General features: G+C 35.6%; 1 protein-coding gene across 1 annotated transcript in view; it reads left to right on the plus strand.

Moving 5' to 3' along the window:
* The window catches only part of dscama (Down syndrome cell adhesion molecule a), a 92607-nt gene that overhangs the window by 51737 nt on the left and 18260 nt on the right, over positions 1-22610 (plus strand). The window contains exons 4-13 of the mRNA XM_016269624.1: positions 2165-2311; positions 2946-3224; positions 3320-3595; positions 3671-3967; positions 7070-7345; positions 7438-7716; positions 7811-7930; positions 9198-9377; positions 21286-21500; positions 22494-22590. Of these exons, the coding sequence (XP_016125110.1) occupies positions 2165-2311; positions 2946-3224; positions 3320-3595; positions 3671-3967; positions 7070-7345; positions 7438-7716; positions 7811-7930; positions 9198-9377; positions 21286-21500; positions 22494-22590 (2166 nt within the window). The remainder of the gene's footprint in view (positions 1-2164; positions 2312-2945; positions 3225-3319; positions 3596-3670; positions 3968-7069; positions 7346-7437; positions 7717-7810; positions 7931-9197; positions 9378-21285; positions 21501-22493; positions 22591-22610) is intronic.

Genomic DNA, 22610 nt, shown 5'->3' on the forward strand with positions numbered 1-22610 from the left:
GTAAATTGTGTCTGATAACAAATATATATATATATATATATATATATATATATATATATATATATATATGCATACATATATATATATATATATATATATATGTAGTTAAACTAAATATAAAAAAAGACCCGAGTAAAGTAAATTTAACTCCAATTTAATACAATAATTTTACATTTAGATACTTACTTCCTCATGCTAGTGGTTTAAAAATCAGACAGCTCATTAATCTTTGCTTAGACAAAGCGAACACTTTCTCTCTCTCTCTCTCTCTCTCTCTGACTCTCTCTCTCTCCACCCACTCGCTGTGTAAATTGTAGCTCGTCACACTCCACATTAAGTCCACGACTGGCAATGCCTGCAGGACCTCAGATCTGCGGTGTGTCATCTCTAACTGGGTCAGAACTCACAATAGCTGCATCTCGCCTTTTGGCTCGATGTAGCTTCTTTTATTCATTGCTAAACTGTTTACTTATGGTACTTGATTTAACACACAGACAGTAACAGACTGGCATACACATAAATATACACACAGAGAGGCATTTTGTAATAAAATGGAGCTTCTGTTGGAAAACAGCCCAGACAAAGCCCACAGGAGAACAAGAGCATCAGGAGCAGCTCACAGGGGCATTTGAATATTTGTAATCTAGAGGGAAGCATCATCCTTTAAGGCTTGTGATTTGGTACTGCAGGAATAGTTCACCCAGAAATGAAAATGATAATTTACTCACAATCTTGTTCCAAACCATTCTTTCTGCAGTAAAGTGTGCTCCTGTTATTGTTTTTTCTTACAATGAAAGTGAACGAGGAAGTATATTAAAATACAGTATATGACATTTATTTTTACGAAATGTGAGTATATACTGTAATTGTATGTAATTTATAAGAACATATCATCTGAGAATTACCAGTATTAACCCCATTGGAATGAATGGAATTTAATTAAATTAATTTAAATTTATAACTCATGATTACTCAAAAACAGTCCAAATGTATGAAGCCTGCATACAGTTTTTATTTCTAACAAAACAACATTAATATTAGGTTTCAAACTAAATAAAAAATGTTTACTTGCATAAACTTTCAGATAAAAAAAATTACTTTCAGATTAAAAAAATATATAAATTTTTCATGCTGCAATGGATCATCATCAAGTGCACATATTCAGTCCCAAAAGTGTGTGAGATATGGGGAAAAGCTTACAAATGTTTTTTGACGCTACTATATCTTCATAGATAATTTTACAAAAAGTATTTCTGACACCTAATGTTACTCCATACTCTGATCCAAAATGACCCGAACACAAAGCATTTTATTAACATTTTATTTGTAAATGGTTTTATCTCTTAAAATTTAATTGCAAAAAATATGGAAAAATAATAATAAAAATGTTTCATATTTTGAGGGTCTTAAAATGTTTTGTAAATTTAATTCCCTTAATAACAATTATGCATTTTTTGAATTTTGAATCTTCTGGGTCAAAATGGACCCAAATGCATTATGAGAGTGAGAAATGGATTTAAATTGTTAATTTATTTATATAAATTGTAATTTAAAAAAAGATTATTATAAAATATATATTTCTCTATATATTCACTCTCTACACTCTAATAAACCAATTCTATTTAGAAGAGTGGGAATTCTAGAAAACTGAGCACTTCTCTAGCTTTAAATGATATAGTGGAATTACCTTCTAATTTGAGGCCTGTGCGATATGTTCTTGTTACAGGAAGTGAGACGAATTCCACCCCTCCGTTTTAGTCATTGCGTAGAAAAGAGAGCAAATGGCATTCTCAATCAAATGTGACACAGACGTCTCCTCTGAGAGGCATGGCAGAGCATGTGGCGGCCCTGGCAGACATTATTCCTCATAAAGTTTTACGACCTGCATATTCTGTGTTATCAAACCATTAGCATGAAATCAGTACTTACTGGTACACGAGCGGCGGGCCAATCAAAACTGCACGTGACCAGCAGGAATAGCTGCGCTAAATCAGCGAGTTCCTACTGAGGCTGATGGGGAAAACAAGATTCTGTTAACCATGCCTGTAATGCCTCATTATGACATACAGATGCTACTGATTAACTGTGTTTAACGCTCACCAATTAATTAAAGTTTACAAAGATGTTTACCTCACCCTAATTATATCGTATTTTGTGATTTTAGGGCCTCGATTTCTCATAACGTCCACGGGGGCCCTGTACATCTTGGATGTGCAGAAGGAGGACGAATTATTCAACTACCGCTGCATGACGAGACATCGCTACACATCTGAGACCAGACAGAGCAACAGTGCAAGGCTATTTGTGCCAGGTAAAAGTGTTTAATTATATATTATTAGTCTGTCAGATAAGACATTCATCATTCCTGTTGTTTTAAAGTTTCATTGAAAGCCAGAGACTTGCATTTGTTAGCTAGACTAGCTAACGACCGCTGCCAGTGAAATTACCAGGAGACTTTACTAAAGTTATATATATAACTTATAATGTCTAAAAGGAGTCTAAAAATGTCTAATAACTTTAATTCAAAGTGACTTACAGTGTATTCATGGTGTATCATATTCATGCTCTTCTAGTTGAGCTAGAGCTAATGATAGATAGATAGATAGATAGATAGATAGATAGATAGATAGATAGATAGATAGATAGACGGACGGACGGATGAATAAATAGTTGGAAAGATCAATGAATGGATAGACGGACGGACGGACGGATGGATGGATGGATAAATAGATATATAGATAGATGAATAAATGGTTGGATGGATGAATGGATGAATAAATAAATAGTTGGATGGATAAATGGACAGACAGACACAGACAGACAGATAGACAGATAGATAGATAGATAGATAGATAGATAGATAGATAGATAGATAGATAGATAGATAGAAATAAATAGAAATTACATACTAAAATAAATTAAATCAACAATTTTCTTGTTAATAGATCCAACAAACTCAGCGCCTGCGATCCTCGATGGGTTTGAGAAGCGGGAGGTCATGGCGTCCCACAGAGTGGAGCTCCCATGCAAGGCCTCTGGACACCCGGCACCAAAATACCGCTGGCTAAAAAACAACAGACCGCTAGAATCAGACTCCCGTTTTCGTCAGAGTGCAACGGGCCTGCTGATCGAGAGAGCCCAGCCCAGTGACACCGGCAGCTATGTGTGTGAGGTGTGGAACAGCTATGGGAACGCAGAGGTCATAGGTCGTCTCACGGTAAAAGGTAGAACTCAATTTTCTCCTGCCATATTTTTTTTTATTGATTTCTAAATATCTTATTGATAAAGTTAACATAAGAATGTCACTGTGATGTTCCAGAACCTCTTAAAGTGGTGGTCAGTCCGCGAAAGGTGAAAGGCAGCGTGGGTAGCCAAGTGTCGCTAACCTGCAGCGTGACTGGCTCAGATGAGTATGAGCTCTCGTGGTACCGCAACGGCGACAAGATCTACACCGGCACCAATGTGCGGATGAACGGGATCAATAAGGAGAACCTTGTGATGGACGGGATGGCAAAGAGTGATGGAGGAGAGTACCAGTGCTTCGCCAGGAAGGCCAAAATGTCAGCTCAGGATTTTGTGCAAGTCATTTTAGAAGGTCAGCACCATCCCGGCCTTTTAATTTTGGTTCGTTTTGGTTTCTTAAACTTAATAAAACCATCTTTATCCACAGATGGAACCCCTAAGATCCTGTCCGCCTTCAGCGAGAAAGTTGTCGGTCCGAACGAGTTCGTCTCCCTGATGTGTCACGTCAAGGGAACTCCACAGCCTGCCGTCACCTGGACATTGGATGATGACGTTGTCACAAAGGACAGTCGGCACCGCGTTGGTCACAGCATAACGGCAGAGGGGAACGTGGTCAGCTACCTGAACATCTCCCACACCCAGGTCCGGGACAGTGGGGTCTATCGCTGCACCTGCAATAACTCGGCGGGGACGGTCTCCTACCAGGCTCGAATAAACGTAAGAGGTGCTTGTCAGATCAGCTCCTCCAAAACACACACATATATTTCATTCTGCTCATCTCAAGTTCGTACGTGAGACGAGGGCCTGACTAACATCTGCTCTTATTTTTATTTCTGTTGAGCTTTCTGTGCTTTTATTGCTTTTTTCGGTCATGTTCACTCTTTCATATGGATTGATGTGTATTAGTTTTCTTCTGTGAGTTTCCAACCAGACTCTTAAAAATAAAGGTTGTTTATTTGCATCAATGGTTCCATGAAGAAACTTTAGCATCCATTGAACTCTTTATAGAAGGTTCTTTAATAGTGGAAAAAGGTTCTTCAGATTATTAAGATATTCTTCATACTAAGAGGGGCGTTTAAACAACACAGTCTTCAACTGAAAATTTAAAACTTTTTATGTGCTTTGGCTGTTCATTTACACAACAATTTTTTACTTTTTAAAACGGGTTTCAAAGTGCAAGTTTTTGAAAATGATACCATTATTGTGCAGGCGCATAGTGTTTCTTTGCAAAGTGACATCGCCGACTACTGGCCTGGCATGGATATACGGCATTTTTAAGTCATTTTCGCAGATCCGTGTGAATGGGGACCATTTTGACAGCACTGACATCTGTACATAAAACTGTTCAAAAACGCAAAGGAAGAAGTTTTTCGTTTTTAGTACATCGTTGTCTTTAATGTACCCACATAAAATTGAAGCATATTCATTAAAAGGTTCTTTGGGGACATTAGCTTTAAATGACGTAAGCCCCGTTTCCACCGCAAGAACTTTCCCCAGGAACTGGGGACTTTGGGGACTCTGTGTGTTTCTACCGCAGGAATCAGGATCTAAATAAAGTTCCGGGTAAAAATTTGCAACTCAGAAAGTCCCTGCTCGCGAGGTAGGCCATGTCCCAGATGGCACCCTAAATCCTCGCGGTCTTCCTCTGAGTCTGCACTTTCGTGACATAATGCTGCTTTAACTGTCGGGTAGAAGTCTGCTGCGGGGCTCACACCAGTGCGGGCTCGGCAGAAGTGCGGATCGAGGGCGCATAACGGCCGCAAAGGGGTTGTCACTAAAATGACAAATGGGACACCCTACGGCAGGGTTCCTCAAATCTTGCCCTGGAGGGCCAATGCACTGCAGAGTTTAGCTCCAACCCTGATCAAACTCTCCTACCTATGATTTTCTAATGATCCTGAAGACATTGATTAGCATGCTCAGGTGTGTTTGATTAGGGTTAGAGCTAAACTCGGCAGGAAAGTGGATCTCGTGGGCCAGATTTGAGGATCACTGCCCTACAGTCGTGGACTTAACGGACACGCGCACGTGGCGGCCATTGTAAGTCCGTAAAACCGCAATTGCACGTGAAATGTTCCTTTTGGGAGAGGCTACTTTTTCAAAGGTCCGGAACTTTCGGGGGCGGGACTTGGGCGCTGAACATGCTGATTGGTTGAGTTCACGCAGCATTATATTTCAACCACCATTTATTCACATACATTTTTATAATATTACTGTTATTGTGTCATGAAATGTAGTTTTAAAAGTATTTCAGGTGAGAATGTAGTTGACTGCGGTTTATTTATAAAGACAGCACCTATTTGAAAATGTGCTTCGCCGATTTCGGAGACGTGAGCTCCACGCGATCAGCGGGAGCTCAGTGCTCACGTTTCCCGAGGAGAGCAGCCTCAACTCGGCTAGTCCTTCTGACATTTGCCGCTGGCTCTGATGTCTCTGTAGTGGTTAAACATAAGATATAATTAGTTTTGGGTAAGTCTAACAGGTAATCTTTGGTCTTTATTCTATTATTCTATTAATATGCTAAAATGAAAATGAAAAGAGGCAATGTTTGATATAATATTTTGTTTCATTGTATTGTATGTACGTTTCCTGAACTACATTTCTGCAGCTATTAATATGATTAAATGAAAATGAAAAGAGGCAGTGGTGTTTGATATCATATTTTGTCTTATTGTAAATACAGTGAGGAAAATTGCTGTAGCCAAGGCGAGCTGACTGACGTTATCAAGTACGCTGCTGTTCCATTTGCAAGAAATTTGCATACTTGGTATTGAGAAATGTGCTCAGACCTACATCACCAGACTATTTGCCTATTCTTCACGGTACTTTAGACCGCGATGGAAACGCAAACAGCAACAGGTCTGGGAGAAAACAGTTCCTGGGACAAATTGTTCCAGGTAATTTCGGTGGCAAAGCGGCTATAATGGATGGATGCGTGGATGGACGGATAGATAGATAGATAGATAGATAGATAGATAGATAGATAGATAGATAGATAGATAGATAGATAGATAGATAGATAGATAGATAGATTGATTGATTGATTGATTGATTGATTGATTGATTGAAAGGTTCTTTGGGGAACCCAAAATGTTTTTTCTATGGCATCGCTATGAAAACTTTGTTTTGGAACTTTTAATTTTAAGATTTCAGGGCTGTAGTTCTTCAAAGAAATTTTAACATCTTTTCATGTAACCCTAACTGTTTCTTGTGTGTATGTAGTGTCTGTTTGTGATCACTTTACTTTTTCTTCATCATTAAGTTATATTAATACTCCTTTTCTTTCCCTTCTTTAGAACAAATAATCTTGAAATTCTTGATTTACTAATTCTGCAACAACCTGGCAACCACCCACAACACTCTAGCATCACTTTTGCACTGACAAAGACAACTCACATTTTACTTTTCTAGTTTTGAATTGTGATTTTTAATTAGAGTTTGCAGACCACACACAGAATAGCATATTTTTAACAATATGTACTTTAAAGAAAAATAGTACATTTTTATTTCAGTGTTTTTATTTTATCTGCAAGTACAGTTTATCTTTTAAAATATACTATTAAGGTTTGAAGTGCACCTTCAAAATAACACAAGGGTGTATAAAGGGATGAAATGTGTGAGAAACAAGCCATTTAGGAGTATCAAAATAACCATCCTAAACGTTTACTTTCTGTTTTCTGTGTCTTTGATCTTAGAAAGGCCCTCATTCATAAACCATAAATCTACATTTTCTTTATTATTTTTTGCTACATTTACTGCAAATTGGATTTTCATCCCAATGTCAATATTCTTTTAAAGAGAAGTGTTTCTTTTTTGTACCCTGAAGGTCCTGCTGACATACGACCAATGAAAAACCTCACAGCAATAGCTGGCCGGGTCATGTACATTCACTGCCATGTGATTGGCTACCCATATTACTCCATCAAATGGTTCAAGAACTCCAACCTTCTCCCTTTTAATGACCGTCAACGAGCGTTCGAGAACAACGGCACGCTGAAGCTGCTGAATGTGCAGAAAGAACTGGACGAAGGAGAGTACAGCTGCCATGTGCTGGTTCAGCCCCAGCTCTTCAAGAACCAGAGCGTCCACATCACTGTGAAAGGTAGCGATACTTGACTTAGTTAAATGATGTCATTAGACTAGCTTGTTCATTTGGTATAGCAATATTTACCAATGTTCTCTGGTTGTCGTCAGTGCCTCCCTTCATCCAGCCGTTCGAATTCCCACGTTATTCCATCGGTCATCGCGTCTTCGTGCCCTGCGTTGTGCGCTCAGGTGACCTTCCCATCTCTATCACCTGGGAGAAGGATGGAAAGCCCATTAACGCCAGCCTGGGGGTGACCATTGACAACATCGACTTCACCAGCTCCATGCGGATCTCCAACCTCCAGCGAGTGCACAACGGCACCTACACCTGCATTGCCCAAAACGATGCCGCCGTCGTCAAATACCAGAGTCAGCTCATTGTTAGAGGTAAGACTACATGTTTAGCATTCTATTTTGTACTACAATAAAAAAAACTTTTACAAAGACAGAACATGAATGTGAATTTGTGGGGTTTTTGTAGTTCCACCAAGGTTCAAAGTGCAGCCTCAAGACCAGGATGGAATCTACGGTAAATCTGTCATCTTGAACTGCTCTGCGGATGGAGAGCCACGGCCGACTATTGAGTGGAAATACTCAAAAGGTACATGGCTTCATTGACAGCTATAAACTTGCATACAAAAATCACTTTCCTAATTGGTATTTTGTCTTGTAAATATATATAAACATTCTTAAAACAAGATACATTTACTTGAGAAGCACAGTTGTGTAAGATAATAATGCATAATTCAATAAACATAATACACTTAGCATTCAGCTAATATACTTTGAATTAAATTAATTTTTTTATTTCTTTTCATTTAAAACAATTTTCCCAGTGAGGACAAATAAAATATAACTATAATAATAGTAGTAGTAGTAGTAAAAATAATTCTAAATTTGTTCTTTCACATTTAGATTTTCATGGATATTTAGATATTTTTTTACTAAGAATCAAGACAAAATGATAGCTTTTTTTCTATTTTCTATTATTTTTTTTATTTTATTTTAAAATAATTATAACAAAATAACAGTGGGGGAAATAAATTAAATTCTATAATAATAATAATGATGATGATAGTAACAATATACTCTGAAATTTACTTTCATGGCAATTTGGATAATAGCTTTTTCGCTTTCAAGAATAAGTGGTAACTCTTTACTGTAAGGTTCCATTTGTTAACATTAGTTAACAAGATTAGTTAACAAACTAACAATGAAAAATACTTCTAAATCATTGATTAATCTTGATTCCAACATTTACTAATACATTATTAAAATCAGAAGTTGTATCTATTAATGTTATTTAATGGACCAGAGCTAACATGAATTAACAATGAACAGCTGTATTTTTATTAACTAACATTAGCAAAGATTAATAAATACTGCAACAAATTGCTCATTTATAGTTAATGTTAGTCAATGCATTACATAGTTAACAATGGAACCTTATTGTAAAGTGTTGCCAAATAAACTTAAAAAATTAGATTTTTGCCAGTGGAGAAAAAAAAACTTCTCTAATAATAATAATAATAATAACATAGTAGAAATAATTCTAAATTTGTTCACTGAAATCACGTTTTCTTGGATTTTTTTCACTAAAATGATTTGCCAGTGGGGAAAAATAAACTTTTATATTAATAATAATATATAGAAAAAATTACTCTAGATATAGATAGATATATCATGTATATAGATCTTTTTACTGAATGATACTGTACAAAATGATACTGTAGCTTTTTATTTGTAATAAACTTCACATGTTGGGCATTTTCAAACAATTTGCCAGTGGTGAAAAAAGGAAAAGTATGATGTAACTGAAGTTTTTTAGCAGGTTTTCTAGAGTACGTCTTCCTCTCTCTCTGCGCCAGGTGCTGGGGTGCCCCAGTTTCAACCCATCGCTCTAAACTCAGGCTTCAGGGTCCAGCTGCTCGGGAACGGCTCACTGCTGATTAAGCACGTTCTTGAGGAGGACGCAGGTTATTACCTGTGCAAGGTCAGCAATGACGTGGGAGCCGATGTCAGCAAGTCCATGTACCTCAACGTGAAAAGTAAGAAACAATATTGTACAGATACATAAGATGATCGTTTCAACGGTTCACTTTGTAGTTCTGCTAAAATTCTAACCCTTCAACCGTACATGAATATTTAGGTGTCTGTTAAGAGCTAAATAGTTAGTGAGACACTTTTGTCTCACTAACTATTGAAGCAAGCTTGTTTTTTTTTTTTGCATTACTTAAGGACACAGTGGAGAAAGTTGTTATGCCTGGGGCTCGAACCAACAACCTTCTGGTTACTGCCACTCTTGATACACTTGCAAAACCAATCAAATGTGTGTTTAGGTCCCAGCTTTTTTGTTTTGTGCAGGCTTGGAATAATTTTTTGCAACATTCTTGTCAATATTACGACTAAACAAGAGAGGATTGTGGCAGGTGAGAGGGTCTCTTTGTCTACCTCAGACGCGTGTGGGTGTTTATCCACGAGTATAGCCAAAAACCCGTTTCCCCCTCATTACACTGTGAACTCCAGTAGAAGCTGACATGTGGAAAAGCGTGTGCTTTCAGTGTTCTTAATGTGTGTGTGCATGGCTCACTTTTTCTGTTTCCACCCACTCTCTGTTACACTCAGTTACCGCACACATACAGTATAAACGCACAGGGAGCGAGAGAGAGAGCAATAGAGATTACCTCAGACTATAATTTCATCAATTTCTTCTTCATGATGCTTGTGTAAGAGGTATTCAATTACAAACTATCCAAAGAAGATGATAGGAACAGAAATAGGAACAGTGGTGTTTATTTTAAAGACAGCATGAAACTTGTTCACAACCCATCTTGCATCCATTTTACAATGCATTCAGAGAAAAACAGAATATAATATAAAAAACAATAATTAATAGTGCTGTCAACCGATTAATCACGATCGCATTCTGAAATAAAAGTTTTTGTTTACATAACATATGTGTGTGTACTGTGTATATTTATTATGTACATGTATATATAAATACACATACAGTACATACAGCATATATTTTGAAAATATTTACATGTATATGTTTATATTAATATAATTTATATTATATATAAATATATTTAATATATAAATGTAACATATTTTTCTTAAATATGTATGCATGTGTGTGTGTTTATATGTACATAATAAATATACACAGTACACACACATATACTATGTAAACAAAAACTGTTATTTTGGATGCAATTAATCTCAATTAATAGTTTGACAGCACTAATAATTAATAATTTTATTAATAATATTTATATTTAGACTATTGTTCAAATGTTTGGTGTCAGAAAGATTTTTCTGTTTGTTTTTGAAAAGTCTCCTTTCAAGGCTGCATTTGTGAAAACAAAAAAAGTGTTGAAGTGTTCTGGAACAGTGTTGTAAATACAACTTAACCACTGATTTCTAGTCGTGTCCTTTTTTGGAAGGCCAAACAAAGTAGTTTCGCTTTCACAACGAAACGCACAGCATCACACACGGTGGCCTAGAGTGAGCGGCGGCGGCCTAGAGTGAGCAGAGGCCGTGGGCTAGCGTGAGGAACGGCCGGCGATTTCGATGAAGGAGCGCCCGGAACGACATGTGACGATCCCGGGCTGGACTCCGCTTCGTCCACGGTGAAAGCCGATCTGGCGATCCACAATGCAAAGTTGATGTATTTCCTTAACAACCAGCACGGATCAGCTTCAGGCATGACGAAGCGGATATCGTCCTCTTTTGGAAGGCCAAACAAAGTAGTTTTGCTTTCACAACGAATCACACAGCGCCTTCACGACATGGCGGCGGCAACAACAATGCTACAGCGAGAATAAAAGTTACGCCTTCTTTCTTTGCGTGAACATTTGGGCAGTGTTATGCAAATCTTCCCACATCGTGACGTAGACATGTGGGGGCATGTTAGAACGAGCCGTTTTAGGTAGGTGTGGCTGACTTAACTTTTATAAAGAATATCTCTTTGGATTTGAGACTTTAGTCTTTGCAACTTTACAGATCTTCTTTATGCACCAAGAGCTTGTAACACTCCAAAGAGAAAGGAAAAATTTAAATCGCATCATATGAACCCTTTAAAGTTAGTGAAGGCGGAATCGCGCTGATAGAAGTGCTCTCTCTTGCGCACGCTCCACTTCTTCAGTTCTCATATAGCCTACAGCGCGCGATCAGTTCTCAGTGCTCAAATACACACACAGCAGTCCAAATGTCTATCATGTAGAGTATCTCACGTAAATACAGTCTGTTATGGATTAAGTGAAAGCAATCCATAACTTAAAGGGATAGCATTCCTAATGTTAACCAACAAAAGATGTTAAATAAATATGTTAAGTAAACCTACTTTATCTGAAAAATGAGTTTAATTTGTATCTCTTTTGTATTTGTCTTTTTGTCTTATTCTGCTTCTTTTTCAAAAATGATAAATTATACATATTATAGATATTATATATGAACAACTATAATTTGTATAAGTTGCTCCCTTTTCTCTACTGAAGGGATAAAAGGGATCATTCACCCAAAAACGAAAATTGTCATAATTTATTCAAGTTTTTCCAAATTCAATCCTTGATTAAAATTTCTCATAAACTTAATTGATTTGGTCTAAAGAGAGAAGAATTAATGACAATTTTTGTTTGAAGACTACATATAAAATAGCTACCAAAATAAATGTTGGTAACTGCAGTTTAACTAAAAGTAATGACTAAAATGCAATGACTTTTCATCAATTAAAACTAGACTAAAATTATGTCATTGAACTCAAATGACTAAAATGTGACTAAGACTATTAAGCATTTTTATCTCAAGATAAAGACTAAGACTAAATAAAAAATGCCTGTCAAAATTAACACTGCTTCAGTGTCACATGATCCTTCAGAAATCATTTTAATATGCTGATTTGCTGCTCAAGAAACCTTTATTATTATTAATGTTGAAAACAGTTGTGCTGCTTAATACTACTGTGGAAATCATGATGCATTTTTTTTTCAAAAGAAGAAAAGAACAGCATTTATTTGAAATGTAAATCATCTGTAACATTATATTATTACACAACATTAATTTATTTTTTAAAAATTGTATTGACCCCAAATCTTTTATTATATTATATTATATTATATTATATTATATTATATTATATTATTTTTAAAAAATATTGTATTGACCCCAAACATTTGCACAGTAGTGTATTTGTTTGTTTGTTTATAAAATTTGAAATGCAAAATAAAATATAAAAAATATAAATATTTATTAATAAGATTTATATTAGATTTATTTAGATTTATTATAATAAAACCTAGAACATGCTTTCCAGGTAAACTGGGTCAATTTTGATTTGATGTTGACTTCTTCAAGTATGTTTATTTAAAATGTAGATTATTATTAATGTTGAAAACAGTTGTGCTGCTTAATACTACTGTGGAAATCATGATGCATTTTTTTTTCAAAAGAAGAAAAGAACAGCATTTATTTGAAATGTAAATCATCTGTAACATTATATTATTACACAACATTAATTTATTTTTTAAAAATTGTATTGACCCCAAATCTTTTATTATATTATATTATATTATATTATATTATATTATATTATATTATATTATATTATATTATATTATTTTTAAAAAAGTTTCGACTAAACTGATATTAACAATCTGCTTTTCTGTTAGACATATATTGTACTATATTGATGGTCCTTGACATGTCCATTCTCTTATTGTGGTTTTGAATAAAAAATGGCTAATATAACTTGTATAACTTTGTCTTCAGATGCATATGACCCCAGTCGTGTGGAGAGAGTCTGATCTTGGACACTGTCAAGGCAAACTCTGTGACCTTACTGGAATACACAATGTAAACAAGCACTCATCTGAAACTGACCATGATGCAGGCTTGGACTCAATTTACTAATACATAGTCACAGAAGTTCATAAGCAGGAAGATGGACTTCATGCCACATATTAAGACTAATTTTCAGAACTTCTATGGCCTGTTGATGGATGAAGTAGCTAAGTTGTTTATCAATGAAATATGAATGTATAATGTATATCAAGTAAAGCTCAGACATTACAGAAATAGCTACAAATCAGTCTGTGTGGACTTAATAATTTTCTAAAGTTTCTCTGCACCAGCAAAGGCTGGAGTTCTGTTGGACAGATTTATTTAGATTTATTATAATAAAACCTAGAACATGCTTTCCAGGTAAACTGGGTCAATTTTGATTTGATGTTGACTTCTTCAAGTATGTTTATTTAAAATGTAATAAAATCTTTACACCTTATTGTGTGACTCAAATAAATGCTGAAATCCATCTGATTTAACAGCATTTTCTACAGCGTGTGACACAGCAGCTAAATGAACTGTTTTAATGTCGGGTTATCCGACTATTCCCTGTCTGCCTATGCATGCGGCAGCGGCTGCGTTCTCATTTGATCAGAATGTGATGTTAGAGAGGCTTATTTTCACACCCTGCTCTTATCAGCACGCAGCAGGAGCTTCCCTGCAGAGCCGCTCTCTCTGCCCAATACAACCTCTTCTTCATCCTCTTTCCCTTCCTCCCTCCCTCGCTCTCTCTGTCTCTATTCTCTCTGCCGCTCTCCTTCTCATGTCGTGTAACAACACACACACAGAGCTCTGTTCTCCGAGAGATCGATCAGGCTGACAGGTGAAATACTGTGTCGTGTTTGTGCGGAGAGCTCTGCTCCCGGAGGCACGGCTCTGTTGTTGTGGCTCGCTCTTGTAACTCGAGTCTCCCTAAGAGGTTTGTTTCAGAGTCCACTGTGATCTCTCCAGTTTACCGCAAACAAGTTCCTCATTAAGATCAGCCGTGATCAGCACTGAGAGTTCAGGTCGTATCCCCCATGGCTACAGAACAGAAGGAGAGAATTCTACCCTTCTGGAAGAAAACAGAAAAAATACTTACTCAAATCTAATTGCTAGGAAAATCAATAACAGGTTTGAATTTGGTTTTCAGAATTAAGAGATTAACTTCTTAATGGGAAGTTCATATATAAGTGTTGTTAAGTGAAGTCATATTTAAGTGAAGGACTTGCATGCGAATGTATCTTACCTAACTGTGTTATGTCATTGGCTAGTTTTAGAATGGAATACGGTAAAAAAATATATTTTTTAAGTCGTAAATAGAACAAAGATATTACAAGAAAATAGTGAAATGCTGTCTATGCAGTATATCAGCGTATACATATTTATAATTTTTTTATTGTTTTTATAGTATCTGAAAGAATATTTTATGCATTTAATGTTTGTTACATTGTTGCAACATGATCTCATCACATTGCATGTTTAATTCATTAAATGTGTGGTTTAGTTAACAGAAATAAAAAGGACAAAAATTTTAAATATAAATAAATAAATAAATATTATATTATGTTTTATTATATTATATTATTTTACTGGTTTACTTCTGGTTTATTTATCATGCTGGAATTGTGAAAGGTATTGAACTCAAATTCAAACTCTGAGAAAAATAAGAAAAAATGGTGAATGGTACGATAAAGTTTAGCATAAGAAATTGTTACATTGTGAGATATAAAATTACATTGTGAGATAAGAAGTCACAATTACTACAAATAAAGATACAATAATGATATTCACATTTATGAGAAATAAGTTGCTTTTTATAAATTACCATTACTTTTTTTAATAGTTGAAAGTGGGTGGGAAAAGGCTTCCATAGATAGGTCAAGCTGAGTGCATTGCATTATGGGATTGAATATTCTGTGCATTGCATTCTATTGAATACATTTGTGACCCTGGAGCACAAAACCAGTCTTAAGTCACATGGGTATATTTGTAGCAATAGCCAAAAAAACATTGTATGGGTCAAAATTATAGATTTTTTTTTATGCCAAAAATCATTAGGATATTAAGTAAAGATCATGTTCCATGAAGATATTTTGTCAATTTCCTACTGTAAATATATTAAAACTTAATTTTTGATTAGTAATATGCATTGCTAAGAACTTCATTTGGACAACTTTAAAGGCGATTTTCTCAATATTTAGATTTTTTTTTGAACCCTCAGATTCCAGATTTTCAAATAGTTGTATCTCGGCCAAATATTATCCTATCCTAACAAACCATACATCAATAGAAAGCTTATATATTCAGCTTTCAGATGATGTATAAATCTCAATTTCGGGAAATTGACCCTTATGACTGGTTTTGTGGTCCAGGGTCACATTTAATGTGTATTATGCACAGTATACATACTATATACTGCAGAAATAGTAAAAGTAATATGGTCTTAGTATATGCTACTTAGACTGTCTGAACAAAAGCTGACGTTGCTGCTTGATTGTACAGTGCAATTTTCAGGAAATCCTGCTGATAAAAAAGCTATGATGATCCCATGAAACTCTCTATATAACAAGACATAATCACTTCAGAGGCTGTTTTACCATGATCCCTCCCCTCTTTCGCTCTGATTGGCCGCACGCTTTTCCATTTTCAGCATCATGATGCGGCTCATTCTCCACGCAAAGCCCAATGGTGCAGTAAAGGAGGATATCAGGCTGCGGTGAACACGGCCACTTAACCAGTCAGCTCACTGTTTACCCCGGTGCATCGTGGGGCAGGAGCTGCTGTACACATGCGTGTAATCTGCCCGCCGGCCCAGTGAGGCGGAGGGTCTTGGCCTACATCCCCCACACACGGCCCTGAGTGCTGATGTGATAGGGGATGATGGGTGCCCTCAGAAAGCCTGCGGGGAGCCAGGAGCTGCTACAAGACTGAGACAGGAGAGACATTACACTGCAGGATGACTCTGTCTCCAGATCCACTTGTTTCGGCTTCATTTGTAGCATTATGTGGCCAAGAAATTAAGCAAATGATAAACATAATAATTTTGCCATGTTGCGACAAGCTGTCACAGTTTATATATTTATAAGATTTATTATATATACATTTTCTATTAATTGTAATTTTATATCATAAATATAAAATGTTAATTTTATATCATAAATATAAAATGATAAAATGTGGGTAACGCTTTACAATAAGGCCACGTGTCCACCAAAGCGTTTTTCCCCAAGGCTAGTGTATTTTTTCAACTGTTCTCAATGGAAGCACCGCGTTTTTTTAAAACGCCAAGAGCGTGCCGAGCGCTGAGCGGCTTTTTCATGCTGAACGCTCGGGCATTTTTTCCTCAGCGCTGAGTTGAAGAATGTTCAACTTTGGGTAAAACTGTCACTGTTTAGTGAGCTAACCAATCACAGTGGAGGAGGGGCGGGACTAATACCGACCAACCGTCACATCGTGCTTGTGCTACGCCTAAACAACAATAGAGAAGTTAAAGGGGTCCTATTATGCTCTTTTACAAAGTCTTGATCTTGTTTTGGGGGTGTACTAGAACAGGCTCTCATACTAGGTTGTTTGAAAAACACATTATTTTCACATATTTTACATTATTACAACACCTCTCTCCTCAGTCTGGCATGAACGGCTCAAATAGTTCCTGTATCAAATGAAGGCCCGCCTTCTGAAATACGAAATGTGCTGTGATTGGTTAGCTGGGCCAGTGTGTGTTGTGATTGGCAGCACTCGGCGCCTGGTCGGGAAATGTCATGCCCCTTACCATAGCCGCCTGCGAGCTTCAGTGTAAATATTGCGTCAAAATCAAATCAATTTGAGCATGATTTAAACCCAGATTATTGTAATCACTCTAAGTTCGTCTGCCTTGGGAAAAATAGCGTGTCTCCGACATAGTGATAACACTCGTTGCCTTCTCTAGTGGAGCTCAACCAGGTCTCAACCCATTCGTCGATATTTGTGATATCACAAATCCCGGAAAATATGAGTTGTAGTCCAAACGAGTCGTCCGTTGTAGTTTTTAAAAAGTGATTTCTGTTAAAATATCTATAAAATATCTCCTTTTGAAGTGGACTTTGAGCTTTGTAACTTTGCAGATCTTTTTTATGCTCAAACGGCAACATTACAGACTAACTAAAGTTGAAAACGCATAATAGGACCCCTTTAATATTGCTTGTCTTCCAAGGATTAATGCCTTTACCAGATGGAATTGCCGGACTACCATATTACTGTTATGAAAAATTATTCTCGGAGAAACATTTCATTCGCGATGTGTCTGCAAGACGTGTGCGAGACTTCTGGTTTATTAGCCGCTGTAGGGAAATAACAAGAAGAATAACAAAGTGCAGTAAATGGCAAAACTGTTTGCACTACAATAAACCAGTCTGTTCCTAATTTAGATAATACATTAAAATAATATAGTAAGACACACCAGTTTGAAATATCAAGTCGCAAAATGAGCTGTTTTGTACAACTAAAAATAGCTGGAAGCGAATGAAACCGGAAGCCAGACACATTAAATTTACAAATGACCGCAGCCACTCTTACGAGAAAAGTAAGGTGGATATACCAAGGCTGCATTTATTTGATCAAACATAAAAAGAGTAATATTGCTAAATATTTATGTTTAAGTATTACTGAAAAGCTGTTAAATGGCAACTTCCATTGTAACCGCTAGAGCATGTTGTCACTGAAGGTAAATGTGTTAATGTTTTTTAAAACTTTAAGAAACAACTTTATATATTCATTTGTAAAAAGTGAGACAGTTAGCTCCGGTCTGCCCTATTTTTTCTTTTTGCTTTAGAGACTTTTTTTTCTGTATAGGGGAAACTGGATCATATCCCTGTATCTGCACCCAACATGCGGCAAACGTGTCTCCGATTCACAGATTTATGTGTGGCTTGATATGCACTTGTATATGCCTTACATGTCATATACATAGCTAGTTGCATGTGCAATCAAATTTGAATACATAATTTGTATTATTTTTTTTTACATTTTTCTTTTAAAATGTTGTGCAATCAGTTCTAATGCATTCAGTTTTTCTTAACGAAGGAAAACAAACTAGTTTGTCACAAAGATTGACGCGGTAGATGTCATGCGGTGTTGCTCTCATTAACATTAGTACCTTCAATAGTGTGTTTCACAAGTACAAGCCGTGATTGTTGAGCTTCCATAATTACATTTTGTCAAAGATAGACTGCAATTGATTTTACTCTTGCTAGGAAGTCCCTAGATTTGTTTTATAAAGAAATGTGCTGTGAACTTTCAACTGTTATAGGATAAACAAGTATCCGGATTAGGTCTGTATTGAATATGAACTTTAGAAATCACACAGAACAGAAAGAAATGGTTAAATGTCAATTTGGATAAAATAATTGTGTTAAATATGTTAAACACATGATTTTTGGCAGGTGTAATGTAGAGTTTTAATGTACACGTGAACCTTTAAATATACTCTAATACAGTTTGACTTGATTGAAGTGAACAGAAGTTTTGCAGTGTTCAATTCAAGTTTAGAAATTAATTTTTCCTCTCAGGTAAATAATGCTGAATCTACCAGTTTCTCATCTCCGTTTGTCTCTCAGCATGAGTGAATCTCTCTTCTTCTGCCCCTGATAGAGCAGGGAATAAAACTGCTACCCTGAGAGACCGTGTGTAAATGTGTGCATTCGTGACACATGCAAAAATAAATTAACGCTCAGGCTCAAGCGCACAAAGCAGCCTAACACGGCTCATTTTTGTCCATTTACGACCCCTAAATGAACGAGTAAAATGAGCCTGAATCAATCAGAGAGGATTCAGAAGAGACGTAAATCACTCCTACAGCCGGAGAGCAAGTTCCTGCCCAGCAACACACACTTCTTCTGTCTGCATCTCAGGAGAGGAATTAGCACCTTCCCTTTCAGTCCGACTGCTGCTTATAATTCAGCTGGATATTAAAGAAATACATCAACACAGCAATTATGCAGTCATGATGAAGACAGCTCGCAGCCTGAGGGAAGATACAGCTGCCCCTCCAACACAGAGACTACTTCCCTCTTTAGTGTTTTATTCTGGATAATCACATAAGGAGCGAGCGCTCGGCCGGGATAAGAAATAGGATGCCGTTTAGGCTGCCTGTGTCTTTTAGCGGGGGACTGTACAGCTTCATTTTTACCTTTTTCATTTTAAGAGACTTCGCACTTGTCCTGTTCTCAGTGTTTACAAATGAAAACACTAGGATTGCTAACAGGCTGGACAAAAAGGGCTAGCATTAGCCAGTGCTCAGTGACAGTACACGATGATACCATTTTTAAGTTAATCTTTTGAAATGTTTATATTAATCATACTGATAATCATTAAATCATACTAATTTCAGTAACTTTTTTACTAAAGTCATGCAAAAAAAGTATATTATTCATATTCAATGTATTTATATTTATATTTATTTATACATATACTGCCATTCAAAAGTTTGGGATCAGTTTTTTTTTTTTTTTTTTTTTTAGAATTTTATTCAGCAAGGATGTTTTAAACTGATAAAAAGTGATAGTAAAGAAATGTAAAAAAAAAAATCTATTTTAAATATGCTGTTCTTTTTAACTTTTTATTCCTCAAAGAATTCTGAAAAAAGTATCATGGTTCCAAAAAATATAAAAAATATTATGCAGCACAACTGTTTCCAACATTGCTAAATAAGCATTGATAATAGATCAGAATGATTTCTGAAGACTGGAGTAATGGCTGATGAAAATGGAATTCACAGGAATAAATTATATTTTACAGTATAATAAAATAGAAAGCTTGTTTTAAATTGTAATATTTCACAACATTACTGTTTATTGTATTACTATTACTGTTTCTCTATTTTTGATCAAACAAGCGCAGCCTTCATGAGCAAAAGACAGACAGACAGATAGACAGACATATAGATAGACAGATAGATAGACAGACAGACAGACAGACAGACAGACAGATAGACAGACATATAGACAGACAGATAGATAGACAGACAGACAGACAGACAGACAGACAGACAGACAGACAGATAGATAGATAGATAGATAGATAGATAGATAGATAGATAGATAGATAGATAGATAGACAGACAGACAGACAGACAGACAGACACAGACAGACAGATAGATAGATAGATAGATAGATAGATAGACTTCCATTTAATTTTAGTTGAAGTTTTAGTAAGTTTTGATAATGTTGTTGTATTTTAATATTTCTCTGTAGATTTTAATTTTTTTTATTTAGTTTTAGTAATTTCAATACTTAAACTGCAGTTAGTTGCCAAAACAACATTTATAATTATATATATTTTGTAAGTTTTTAAGTTAGTGTGTTTTCATTTAAAATTTATATTTTATTTAATGTCAGCTTTATTTCATTAACCGAAAATGATTTTTAGTTTTAATGAACAATAACTGGTGTTGCCTTTTTTTTTTCTTTTTTTTTTTGCCTCTCTTGTATTAGCTACTGATTGGGAACATTGGGAATATTTATTAGAAATTTATTTTTCCCCCTTGTTAAACATGCAGCACTTGGGTAATGTTACTTAAAATAATGTGACAAAAGACAAAAAAAAAATCATAAAAAAATGTGGTTTTAATATTTAAAAAATACTTTTTAAAAAATCAGAAAATATGTCATTTTTAATTCAGGCATGGATTTTTTTTTCTTCTTTTTTTTTGTTGCTGCTGAGCTGAGAATTGCTGGAGTGAATAAGAGATGACATGTAAACGGTCGGGACTTTCAATCTGACACACTCAATCACATCACACGCTGTACCGGCGCTCCCACGTACCCGCCTGGTGCTTGGCTCCTCCAATGAATGCCTGTGAGGAACCAGGACATGAGTGTGTGTGTGTGTGTGTGTGTGTGTGTGTGTGTGAGAACGGAGTAAAAACTGTACCTCTGCATAAAGCATCACATTCAATCTTGTTATTGCCATAGAGCTGTAAAACATTTACCTTGTCTGGGGTAGTACAGTGTTCTGATCCTCACTGTTGCAAAGTGTTACATGGCATTTGCACGAATGTAAGTTAAAAGTCGTTGAAGTCATAAGAAAAACTTGTTTGGTTTGATCCGCAGTGATGCCATTTGTCTTCATGATGCTTTTTCTTTTCTCTCTCTCAGTTCCAGCCATGATAACATCGTATCCCAACAACTCGCTGGCAACGAAAGGAGAGAAGATAGAGATGAGCTGCAAGGCGCATGGTGAGAAGCCCATCATGGTTAGATGGGAGAAGGAGGTGGAAAAGGAGAAGCAGTCACACATGATCAATCCAGACATGTGGCGGCACACGGTAGCGGTCAAGAATGTCGGCGACGAGGTCGTCTCCACCCTGCAGGTCACATTCTTCATTTGTGCATTGTAATTTTTCATGCTTGGCCTCTGATACTTTGATGCACATATTTTAAAATGAATCAATCTTTCACACTTAGTTCAAAAATGTCATACTAATGGTTTAAATTCTGGAAGTTTAATTAACGCTGAACAGGTCTTTCAAGTTACACATACTTACTATTATTACATATTACTCTTATTATATATTTTAAAAGTAAAAAAAATATATACAGAGTAATATATTTCTATAGTTATTTACATATTTAATTTATTATAGGTTATTTATATGTAATAAATAAATACAATTTTGACTTATATAATATACAAAATATGTACATTACTGTTCAAAAATTTGCAGTTGGTGTTTTTTTGTTTTTTTTGCTTTTGCAAGAAGTCTCTCATGCTCACCAAGGCTGTAATCATTTGATCAAAAATACAGTAAAAGCAATAACATTGTAAAATATTATTACAATTTTAAATAACTATTTGTTAAATTATTATTTATTAATGTTAAAGCTGAATTTCCAGCATCAGTGTCACATGATCCTTCAGAAAAATCATTCCAATATTCTGATTTGGTTTTCAAGAAGCATTTCTTATTATTTCAAAAATTATGTGGAAACCATGATACTTTTTTTTTTTTCAAAATTCTTTGATAAATAGAAAGTTTAAAAGAAACTTAGTTTGAAATAGAAATAATTTGAAATATGAAATAATTTCACTTTTGATTGATTTAATGCATCCTTCTTGATTTTTTTTAAATAATCATTCGGACCCCAAACATTTTAAGTGTGGTATATATATATAATATTTTTTTTATTTATATATATATATTTGACTACCAAACTAATTTCATATTATAAGCATAGCAGGTCCTTCAGGTATCTGCACTTTCTTTATAAAGTTTGATGTGAATGGTTTGTGATGATCAGGGTCATTTAGGGTATGGATATCTTTTTTCTAGTTGCTCATTCACACACCATATTCCTGATTTCAGATCTATCCAACAATGAGAGAGGATTCTGGGTTCTTCTCCTGTCATGCCATTAACTCCTATGGTGAAGACAGAGGCATCCTTCAGTTAACAGTTCAAGGTAAGCAGCCGGAAAATCGC

Source organism: Sinocyclocheilus grahami, unplaced genomic scaffold, assembly GCF_001515645.1.
Source record: "Sinocyclocheilus grahami isolate Dianchi unplaced genomic scaffold, SAMN03320097.WGS_v1.1 scaffold53.1, whole genome shotgun sequence".
In the NCBI taxonomy this organism is placed as follows: domain Eukaryota; kingdom Metazoa; phylum Chordata; class Actinopteri; order Cypriniformes; family Cyprinidae; genus Sinocyclocheilus; species Sinocyclocheilus grahami.